The following is a 12,465-nucleotide window of genomic DNA, read 5'->3' on the forward strand; positions in this document are numbered from 1 at the left end:
CAAAATCTATTAGGCTTTAGTTGAAGTAGTAAAGACAGGCACTGCAAATCATGAGCTGCATTAAGGCAACAGCAAAAGTAGATGATTAAAAAAGACAGAACAGGGAAACTATCTTATGCTGAAAGGCATAATAGAAAATTAATTCATATCAATATTAAACACATATGTACCAAAGGACATAATATCAAAACACTTAAAAGAAAAACTAAATGAGTTGCAGGGAGAAAGAGACAGTAAAACATATAATAATGGCAGACAACAATGTACCCCTTTCACAAAAGGAATCTATCCAAAAAAATAAACAAGAAGTTAAAAATTGAAGAAAATTTTAGAAAAGTTAGATATGACAGACATAAGGTTACTGACTGGGAACAGAAAGGATTATACTAATCTTTACAAAAAATGATTGTGTATGATATTAGGACATACAAACTTCCCCAAAAGATGAAGGAGAAATACCAAATTAATCTTTTACATACTATAATAATAAAATATTCCATTCAATAAATAACCACTGACAAAATAATTAGATACTTAATAACTTTAAAAACGGGTTGAAAAAAATGGATCAGTCAAAAAAAAAAAAAGGATAGAAAGAAATAATTTTATTAAAACAGACAACAGTGAAGTTAAATAAAAAGTTTAATGATAGTCATTATAGACAGAGAAAGTTTTATCTCTAAATATTTTTATCAATAAAGGAACAGATCGACAAATTGGGTATTCTATTAAAAATGAATAAATTTTAAAATTCAAATTATATATCAAACAGAAATCCTGAAAAATCAATGGGATTAATGAAGCTGGAATTTAAAAAAAAAACTGAATAAACAAAAATTAGGATGTTTTAAAAATAAAGGAACTAGCTTTGCATGCAAAGCTAATTATCACATGCTAAGCTAATTATCAATATCAAAAATGAAAAGGATGAATTCATAGCAAATAAAGAACTAATGAAATTGCTAGAAACTACTTTGCTTAATTATAATTAAAATGGAATTAATATTTACAAAAATATGAAACCTCCTATCTCTGAAAAATTGAATATATCACAAATGAAATCTCAAAGGAGAAAAAAATCTCAAACCAAATGGGTTTATGACTGAATTCTATCGAACAATTAGAGAACAATTAATCTAATACTATGTAATCTAATTAAAAATGGGAAAGAGTACTATTAAACTCTTTCTATGATATAAATATGGCCTTAATATTAAAGCTAGAAAGAATGAGAGAAAGAAAACTATTTCTAATGATTATTGATATAAAAATGTTAAAATATTAGGAAAGGGGGCAGCTATATTGTGCAGTAAATAGAGGACCAACCCTGGAGTCAGAAGGACTTGACTTCAAATCTGACCTCCCACACTTAACTGTGGAGGTTATCATCCAAGCTGCATGACTCTGTTAAGTCATTTAACCCCAACTGCCTCAACAACAAAAAAAGGGGAAAAAAAATACACACACACACACACACACACACACACACACACACACACAAACACATTTAGTAAAGAATTTACAGAATACACATTACAGAATACACAGAATACACACAAAGAATATACATTATGACCACTGTGGAGTTATAACCAAAAAAGTTATAGCAAGACTAGATTAATATTAGGAAAACAAAAATCATATAGTTATTCTATATATAGAAAAAACTTTTGAAGAAAACACAATTCTTGTTCTTGTTAAGAAATCAAGAAAGAATGAAAGAAAAAAAGAAAGAAATAGATCTTTCCTTAATAACATAAATATGTTGTTGTCCATTTTCAAAGAGGACCAAAATGGTATCACTATGTTAGAGTCAAGTTACAGTGTGTTTGGCTGGCTGATCAGACCAATACAAGCTAGGAATGCTCTGCCACATCAGACACAACAGTCCCTATGAACATCTGGAGTGGTTTCTCTAATTTTGCATTTCATTTAGGCTAATTCAATTCTGCTTTGTTCATAGAGCACAGTATCTTCTCTGATAAGGGCACACCAGGCTGGGCAGTCCTATGCCAGTGTCTCCCATGTTATACAAGAGATTCTAAAGTTGAGACCTTGAGAGTATCATTTTTTCTGACCATCTTGCTCTATGTCAGCTCTCCATAAAATAATTTTTTTGGGGGGAAAGCATATATTTGACATTCAAACAATGTGGCCAGCCCAACAGAGTTATGTTCTCTATAGTAGAGTTGGAATGCTTAGCAGTTTAGTTCAAGAAAGGACCTCCAAGTCCGGTATCTTATCCTGCCAGATGATCTTCAGAATCTTCTTAAGACAGTTCAAATGGAAGCAATTCAGTTTCCTGGCATGATGCTGATACATTGTTCAGGTTTCATAGGCAAATAACAATGAGGTCAGCACAACAGTTCTGTAGACTTTCAGTTTGACAGTCAGTCTTCAATCTTTCCTCTGGTGCCTCTCAAACACTAAGCTAACTCTGGCAATGGATATATCGATCTCATTATCCAATGTGGACATCCCTGGAAAGTATATTGCCAAGGTAAGTGAACTTATCCACAGTTATTTAAACTAATTAAAACTTCATCATTTTAGTGTAACTGATTTACTGTAACCACATCATATGGTGTGGTTGTGGCTGATGGAGGATCTGTGTTTTCTTGATGTTAATTGTTAGGCCAAAATTAGTAGAGAACTACTCTATCTCTGCTTCAGTCTCCACTGAGTGCACAGTCATCTGCAAACAAAAAATCATGCACCAAAACTCCTTCCACTTTAGTTTTGGTTTGTAACCTTTTGAAGTTGAATAATTTACCAACAATACAATATTTGGCTTTGATTCCATGTTTGTCCTCATTGAAGGCATTTGATAACATGGCTGAAAACATCATGCTAAAAACCATGGGAGCAAGCACACTACTTGATTTGACTCTTTTGGTTGACTGGGAAAGCTTGAGAGCATTGCCTATTGTATCTGTCTAAAATCAAGAACTAGCATAATGTAATATGAAAAACTAGATGGCTTTTTCTTTAAAATTAAAAGGCAAATCAAAGCTGTTCATTATCATCATTACTATTTTAAACAATGCTAGAAATGCTGGCTAAAGCAATAACATAGGAAAAAGAAATTGAGAGAATAAATACTGGCAAAGAGGAAACAATATGATCACTTTTTGCAAATGATATATAATGTTATCCTCAAAAAACCCTTAGAGAATCAACTAAAGAATTAATTGAAATTATTAATAATTTCAGCAAAGTTGCAAGATACAAAATAAACCCAAAGAAGTCATAAGCATTTTTGCATATCACTAACAAATCCCAGCATGAAAAGATACAAAAACTCCTTTTAAAATAACTACAGAGGGACAGCTAGATGGTACAGTGGATAGAGTACCAGTCCTGAAGTCAGGAGGACCCGAGTTCAAATCTGGCCTCAGACACTTAACATTTCCTAGCTGTGGGACCCTGGGCAAGTTACCCCACTAGCCTCAGCAAAAAAATAAATTAAATTAAATAACTTCAGAATGAATTTACTCCATGATTAAATTTAGTTTAATACACCTGCCAAGACGTACATAGGAACTATATAAATACAAAAATCTAAAACATTGAAAACGTTCAAGAAAAATACCTATTCATGGGTAACCAAGTCAATATAATAAAAATGACAATATTACCTAAATTAATTTACTGATTTAGCACATGCCAATGAAACTATCAAAGGATCACTTAATAATGAATAGTAATTGTGAAAAAAAGTATGAAAGAGTCTGACAGAACCAGATTTCAAACTACACAGCACTGATCACCAAAGTAATTTATTACTGGCTAAATAACAGTGAAGTCAATTAATGGGAAAGATTATATACACAATAGAGAGAAGCAAATGAGCATAGTAACCTAGCATTTGATAAACACAAATATTACAGCTTTTGAGTAAATAACTCACTATTTGACAAAAACCAAAGGGAAAACTAGAAAGCAACATGACAATAATTAGGCATATACCAATCTTGTACTATATGCCAAGATAAACTTCAAATGGGTACAGAACATAAAAAGTAATATTATAAACAAATCAAATAGAAAATATCTTTCAAAACTATAGACCAGGGAAGAATTCTTAACCAAAGAAAAGATAAAAAGAATCACAGAAGATAAAATGAACAATTTTGATGATATAAAATTCAGAAGTTTTTGTACAAAACCAGTGCATCTAAAATAAGAAGAAAAGCAAGTAATTGGACAAAAAAAAAAAAAATCTTTGCAGCAAATTTATCTTAAAGAGGATTTATTTATAACAAATATGGAATTGATTCTAAAATTTTATGAATGAGAACCTTTCCCAAATGAAAAATAATCAAAGGATATGAAGAGACAATTTTCAGAGAAAAAAAAAATCCAAGACATCTATTACCATAGGAAAAAAATGCTCCAAATCACTATTAATTAGTAATACTTATATCCATCAGATTAGTAATTTGACCAAAAAAATAAAATGACCAATGCTGGAGGGACAGTGCTTGTGGATCTGAAAATTGGTCTATCTGTTCTGAAAAATAATTGTAAAATATACCCCCAAACTATATTATGCCTATCCTTTGATCTAGTGACACCGCTACTCAATCTATGCTTTAAAGAAAATTTTTTAAAAAGTCAAAATCCTCATACATACAAAAATTTATATGTAGGTTTTAATTAGGACAAATAAAGAATTCCTTAAAGTGGTAGTATACATTTGAATTCAAATAATTCCGTAAAATATACTAATTAGTTCCTGCTCAATGAAAATATGGTAGACCACTTACCAGGATTCCTTATTCACACTAATTAGGACCTACCTATGTAGCAATTTTTTGTGTGGTGGCAAAAAACTGGAAACTAAGGGGCTGCCCATTAACTGGATAATGACCAAATAAATTAGGGTATATTAATTTAATGCAATAGTATTGTGCTATAAAGGATGCTTTCAGAGAAACATGAGGAATGTATGAAATGAAACAGAATGATAAGCAGAATCAGCATAACAATTTATACTACACAAACAACAATGTAAAGACACAGGAGGTGATGAATTCATGATGCAGACTGAGAAAGAGTTTTTGGATACAACCAATATAAGAATTTGTTTTTGCCAGACTACATATACTTGTTTGGACTTTTCTTTTCTTTTCAAAGGGGGAAGAAGGGATAAGAAAAGATAGATTATTATTGAAAAATAAAACAACACTTTTCTCCTGCTGTAGCTTTTACAAGACAACTCAATCCTGGTTTTCCTTTTACTTCTGCAGTGATTTCTCCAAAGTTTCCTTCCTTAGCTTCTTTCCTATCAGGAATGATGCTAATTCCCTCAATTCAAATTATCTCTATGTTGATGTTTCCCAACTAACTTGCTACCCAGATTCCCAGCTTATATTTTCAACTGCATACTATAAATGCTTTTTTCTCAGTATTCCTCAAATGCAACAGATCCAAAACTGAACTCATCTACTCTCTCAAAGCGTGTCCTCCTTCATTTACTTCATTTAAAGGCACTAATATTCTTCCAACTACCTAGGTTAAGGACCTTAAAATTACTTGATTTTCCTTTCTCTTCCCTAATATTAAACACCATATCCTATTAATTCTTTCCTAATGTATCTATTGTATTCAACCCCTTCTTCTTTATTTCCATTGCTACTATTCTATGCTAAAAGCCTCATCACTATATGCTGGGAAGCATAATTATAACAATAAGAAATATAAGATTCTAAGAAATCATCTAGTCCTCTTATTTTGTAATTAAGGAAAATATCACACAAAACTGGGCAACTTGTCCAAGGTCACAAAGTTAGGCTGGATCTTAAGAGACCCAAGACCTCCAATTCTTCCCACTAATGATCCTATCTAACCAATGCAGTCTTATTTCCCATTACAAGTATACCCCATTAAATTGTGCTTCCCTGTTATTGTGCTTTTAACAAATTAAAGGTTTATACAATCCTACATCCAAAAGTCTATTGGCAAGCCCAACAACATATGCTTACATCATGGCTCTATGTCACACTTTAGTTATTCTCACAATATTTCAAACTTTTTCATTATTATAATATTTGTTATGGCAATCTGTGATCAATCACCTTTGATGTCCTAATTGTAATTGTTTTGGGGTGCCACAAAATTACCCACTAAGATGGCAAATTTAATCAATAAATGTGTGTGTTCTACTTGCTTTGCCAATCAGCCATTCTCCATTGTTAAACCTCTTCTCAGGCCAAACTACTCCCAGAGACAAAATTGATTTTGAAATTAAACCAATTAATATCCCTAAAATGTCCTCAAGTGTACAAGTGAAAGGAAAAGTAATCTTATGTGGCAATCTTCATTGTCTTATTTTAATAAACTGTTACATTTACCCCAACCTTCAGCAACCCTGTCAGCTGCCATTAATATTGATCCAGAGCCAATCACCAGCAAAGATTATAATTATCTAAAGGCTCAGATAATGCCTAAAAATTTTTAGCCATTTAGTATTTTTAATTAAAGTGTATACATAATACTATTGCACACTTAACAGACTAGACTACTAACTCTATAAATACAACTTTTATATGCAGAAAAACTAAAAAAAAAAAAAAATTAAATTCATGTGCCTCACTTTATTGCATTATTTACTTTATTGCAATGGTCTAGAACCAAACTTACAATATCTCTGAGGTCTCCATTTTTCTCACAGGAAAACTCCACTTCAATTCTCCTTTTTCAGGAAATGTCAACTCTCCCGAATCTCTATATTCAAATCTCATCTACATTTCAAGTCTTTATCCAAATCCTACTTCTTCCAAAAAAACTTTACCTAATTGCTCCAACCAATTACTCTTTGTTCTCAAATCAAACACAACAGCAAAATGTTGGTTTTACTCCTAAATCTAACTTGTTTTGTGACCTCATTGAACAGGTCACCTTCTACTTCTTAGAACCACAGTTTTCTCTCTCTCTCTCTCTCTTTTTTTTTTTTTTTTATTTAATAGCCTTTTATTTACAGGTTATATGTATGGGTAACTTTACAGCATTAACAATTGCCAAACCTCTTAGAACCACAGTTTTCTCATCTGCAATCGAGAAGGTCAGACTAAAAAAATCTCTAAAATGCCTTAATTCTGAAATCCCATAATTCTCAAAGTATCTTTATATCCCTTTTTTTTTTTATTTTTATTGTGATTTTTTTTTTAAGTGACCCATCAGAATAACTGGGTCAGAGCTGGAAGTGCAGGTGTTTGCTCACTCCAAGCCCAGTATTCATTCCATTTAATTAAGCAGCCTTCTCTGTATCTCTCTCTTTTCTTTTTTAGCAAGGCAACTGAGGTTCAGTGACTCACCCTACTACACAGATAGTAAGTGCTAAGTGGCTGAGTAAGATTTGAATTCAGGCCCTCCTAACTTCAAGGCTGATGCTCTATCTACTGCAGCCCCTATAAACCTTTTTGATAAAGAATCGTTACATTGTTTTATATAGTTTTCTGCTGTTTCACATGTTTGTCTCTGAATGAGATTATAAGCTTTGTCATAGCCCTACAGATACCAGAAAAATAGAAAGCATTTAATAAATACTACCAATTCGTAGTGCTATTATATATTAATCTATGTAAAAGAGGAAGTTCTTCTATATTCTTTACAGATGGCTGGATATCAATACTCTCACAAGGGAATTACTACCTATTAATTCAACCTACTCCATTTTTTTTTTATCAGTTCAAACGTTAAAATGTTCTTCCATTCATCAAACTGAAATTTGCCTCCAATTTCTAGCTATTGTTCCTACTTCTATTGTATGAAGAAAGACAAATTCAACTTCCATATGACAGTCCTCCAAAAATTAATGACATCTTTTTTCCTCTCTCCCAAAATTAATATCTAATATTCATGAAGTGATTCCTCATAAGACATGGTTTCCTTCCTATTCTAGTCTAATGCTTCACTATCCTGGTCTTCTTCCTCTAAGCATTCTCTAATTTTTCAATGTCCCTTTTGAAATGTGGTACTAGAGCAGGTAGGTAGTGCAGGGGATAGAAAAGTAGCCCTGAAGCCAGGAGGACCTGAGTTCAAATCTGGTCTCAGACATTTAACACTTCCTAGCTGTGTGATCCTGGGCAAGTCACTTAACCCTAATTGCAAGGGAGGGAAGGAAGGGGAGGAAGGGAAGGAAGGCAGGCAGAAGAAGGAAGGCAGGAAGGAACTCACTTGCTTTTTTTTGGCCTAAGTTTTCTCTCACATAAGCTTGACGGAAATGCTTTGTATAAAATTACACATTTATAATTTATATTGAATTACTTGTATTCTCAATGTGAGGAGTAGGGAGAGAAGAGGGAAAGAATCTGGAGCTCAAAGTTTTTTTTTAAAAATGTTAAAAATTATTTTTACATGTAACTGGGAAAAAACAAAAATTTTATTTATTTATTTGCTGAGGCAATTGGGGTTAAGTGACTTTCCCAAAATCATACAGCTAGGAAGTGTTAAGTGTCTGAGGCCAGATTTGAACTCGGTCTCTCCTGACTTCAGGGATGGTTCTCTATCCACTACACCACCTAGCTACCTATTTTGCATCATATTTTGATACACTTACATTTTCTTTCCCCTAACAGACTTTAAGTTCTTCAATCATATGTATTTTTCATCTTTGCACTCCCCTATTCAGTATGTAGCATAATAACTAGGAGATAATGAAGACTCAATAAGCACATATTTCTTAATGGTAATTAATTAGTTTTCTGAGCCCCGGTCAGTAATTTTTGAAGACAATGAAGAAGAAAAAAACTGTGGAAGAAAGAGATGTAAACTATCTTTCTAATTTTCAAAAAGGGGAAAGGTTATTTCTACTAATTAAAACCTAGCAAGATTAATCCCAATTTGCAGAAAATTCCAGAAAGATGTAGGCAGATATTTGTGCCAGCATTTAAACTAGAGATTATAAGAGATGAAAGGGACCTTAAGAGGCCATTTAGTACAACTCTTTCATTTTACAGATGAGGAAACTGAGACCCAGAGAGGTGAAATGGCTTCTCTGAGGTCAGAAAGAGACTGACAAAAGTGATATGTGGATCCAGGTCCTTTAATTACAAATCCAAACCTTTTCCCACTACCATGGGCTTCTCAGGCACACTAAATACAACAGCATCGAGTCATTAAAAATGGGTTGGACCAAACAAATTTCACTTCCATTTTTAAATGCATTACTAAATGAAAAATAAAAGAAACCAGTATTTATTGAGCATGCATTTAATAAGCACCTACTATGTGGCAGGCACCGTACAAATATTTCATTTGATCCTCACTACAATCCTGGGAAATAAATACTGTTATCCCCATTTTACAGTTGAGGAAGCTAAGGAAATCAGAGGTTAAAGTGACTTGCCAAGGGTCTGATACAAGATTCGAGGCCCAGTGATTTATAATTATGTCTCCTAAGTTGTAGTATAGGAATAGTTATATTAATTTCAATAAGCTATTTGACAAAGTTGTTAAACTTGTTTAAAAATAAAAAAAAAAAAGGAATAAATGTTGGCCAGATTAAAACACAGTTAAATGGATTTGAAAGTGCTTAAACAACTGTATCCACAAAGTGCTGAATAATGGATCAATATCAACCTTGAGAAAAGTCTCTCTAGTGCCAAACCATAGGACCCTATTCTCAAACTATTAATGACTTAGATGAAGACGAAAATGGAAATGCTTATACCAAATCCAAAAATAGATCAAGTTAAAAAAATAGACAAAATATAACATTCTGAATTTAATTAGGATAAATGTGAAGTACTGCACTTGAAATTTAAAAATTCAAACGTAAAATGTAAATTTGTTTAGACTAAGTTGACTGGTAGCTCAAATGAAAAAGACAAAAGTTTAGACTACATAACCCAAAAATACAGGATATACAACAAGAAAAGTATTAGTCCCTTTGTACTCTAACCAGCTTAGACCACAACTAGAATACCATTTTCAGTTCTGGGCAGTATATTTTAAGAGGAACATTGACAAAGTAAAGTGGATTCATTCAAAGGTTGATCAAGATGGTGATGGGCATGAAATAAATGTCACATAAATAATAACGATAATAGGTAACAAGTATATTACACTTTAAGATTTGCAAAGCACATTACAAATGTTATCTCATTTTAGCTTCACAGATAACCGTAGGAGTTGCTTACTATTATGTGCACCATTTTATAGATAAGGAAACTGAGACAAAATTTAAAGTGACTTTAACTTTATGTTAAACACTATGTGATGATCAACTATGACAAATCTATTTCTTCTCAGCAATAGTGATCCAAGACAATTCCAAAAAACTCAATGATGGAAAATGCCATCCACATCCAAAGAAAAGACTGAATGCAGATTGCAGCATACTATTTTCACTTAAATATTTTCATTTTTTCTTTCTCATGGTTTTTCTCTTTTGTTTTGATTCTTCTGCAAAAATATGACTAAAATGAAAATATGTTTAACTTAAGTGTACACATATAATCTATGTCAGATTGCTTGCTGTCTTGGAGAGGGGGAAAGAAAGGCAGGGAAAAAAATTTGGAATTCAAAATCTTACAAAAATGAATGTAGAAAACTATCTTTACATGTAATTGGAAGAAAAAATACTATTCTAATAAGGGAAGGAAGTGACTTGCCCAGGGTCATATAACTAATAAAAGTCTGAAGCCACATTTGAACTCAGATTTTCCTGACTCCCAAATCCACCACTTAGCTGTCTAAAAAATTATGATGTTTAGCCTGAAGATTTAAAGGACTGAACAGGATTTGAATACTTGAAGGGTTATCATGTGAAAAAATGGATTAGACTTATCTTGTTTAGTTTTAGAAGACAGAACTAGAACCAATGTGTATAATGTTAACTATCAATACAAAATAAAAACAAGCCTGGTAACAGTTTAAATTAACAATGGAATGGGATGACTAATGCCTAATGAGTTTCCCATCACTAAATTACCACTTCTTAGAGATGCTATAGTAAGGATTCTTGCACTTAGAATAAAGCTGGACTAGATGACCTTTAAGCTATCTTTCAATTATTAATATTCTTTGATTCTATTATTCTTTCAAAACAGGACAAAGAAATTGTCCCAATAAATGGAATACAGATACCAAAATAAGAATTTTCAAAAATAAGAAATAATTGAATCTCTGGCTGCATGCATGGCACTGAACTTTGTTTATTTAAATACTCTATGATCAAGAAACAAATATATTTATACAATTCATAATAACTAGAAAACTAGAATAAAGTCAAGGAAATTTAATCTGTGTTTTAAAAACACTGGCTATAATCGAGTTACTGATTCTAATTTTTCCACTCTATCAAAAAACTGTCTGGAAATAGAAATATACCAGTAAAGGTAGATTGTGGCAAACAATCAGACAGATGATAAGCTTCCTCACCTGTAAAATAAAAGTTAGGCTAAAATAAGCTAAAATCCTTTCTAATTCTGAAATTCTAATTCTAACTTTGGATGTGACAGAATATAAATACAGTGAGCCAATATATTAATTCCAAAAAATCTAATTAATCTAAGAAGGCAACAAATGACTTTCTTCCTGCACAAGAGATTCAATTCCTGTCACCATACTTCAGAAATTCAGGGTATACTTTACAAATCACATTAAGAACACTAAGCAGTACAGCAGTAAAACATTTTGATAACTACACAATAAAAAAAACTTACTGAGTACCTATAAGATACCTCCTCTAAAGACAGAACAAGAGACAATAGCTTAAACGACAACAGGTAAGTTTTAAGTCAGACTATAATAAAACATTTTTCTGGAAAACAATAAGGTAATGACCACATTCAGAATTCACATCTTACCACTTTCACTGTTAATCTTCTCACATGCCTCTGTGGAGGATGAAGATTCCTTCAAGTTTGGATGATCATCTCGAAGAGCTGGCCCTGGCCTGAGTGCAATTCTCTTCCCCCTCCTCAAACAAGTTCCCTGGACTTTTCCTTTAGAAATAGGAATGTTACAAGGCTGAGAAGATTCCGGGGAAGAAAGGCTGATTTCCTGAGTGTTGGAAACATCAATAGTTTCTAGGATTGGTATATCTACGTCCTGAGCAAGCAACCTGGAGGCAGATAGATCCTCCTTACAAACATGGTCACCATCACCCTGCATATGGTGCACATCCAAGCTTGATGTTCTGACATGGCTCAGCCCCCAGGGTAAGGACACTGTCTCCAAGTCTGTAACTTGGTCAGGTTCTGGGGTAGTAGCTGACTCTAGATCTAAAAGGGTCTCCTCCGAGGTGTCTTTATGCTGAGGGGATGATATCAAAGTAGTTCTTCTCTTCTTACAAGGAAGCATTTTAAAGATAAGCAGAAACCCAGTTCTTCCCCATCCTGAAAAGACAAAAAAAAGTATTCAACATTTTCATGCTAATTAGTGATAATCATCCCCACACCTCAAAGAAATATAATCTACTACATTTTAGATACTCGGCAGCCCTATTAAATGAAG

The 12,465-nt window shown here is 32.7% G+C and overlaps 1 protein-coding gene across 3 annotated transcripts in view; it reads right to left on the minus strand.

Moving 5' to 3' along the window:
* Positions 1 to 12,465, minus strand: part of GON4L (gon-4 like) — an 85,007-nt gene that overhangs the window by 69,658 nt on the left and 2,884 nt on the right. For 2 of the 3 annotated variants that reach the window (XM_031966734.1, XM_031966733.1), the window contains exon 2: positions 11,817 to 12,347. In XM_031966734.1, coding sequence (XP_031822594.1) covers positions 11,817 to 12,312 — 496 coding nt within the window. In that variant the 5' untranslated portion in view covers positions 12,313 to 12,347. Of the gene's footprint in view, positions 1 to 11,816; positions 12,348 to 12,465 lie in introns of those variants that run through there. The other variant, XM_031966735.1, reaches the window with a different exon arrangement.

The sequence above is a fragment of the Sarcophilus harrisii genome, chromosome 4 (assembly GCF_902635505.1).
Source record: "Sarcophilus harrisii chromosome 4, mSarHar1.11, whole genome shotgun sequence".
NCBI classification, from domain to species: Eukaryota; Metazoa; Chordata; class Mammalia; order Dasyuromorphia; family Dasyuridae; genus Sarcophilus; species Sarcophilus harrisii.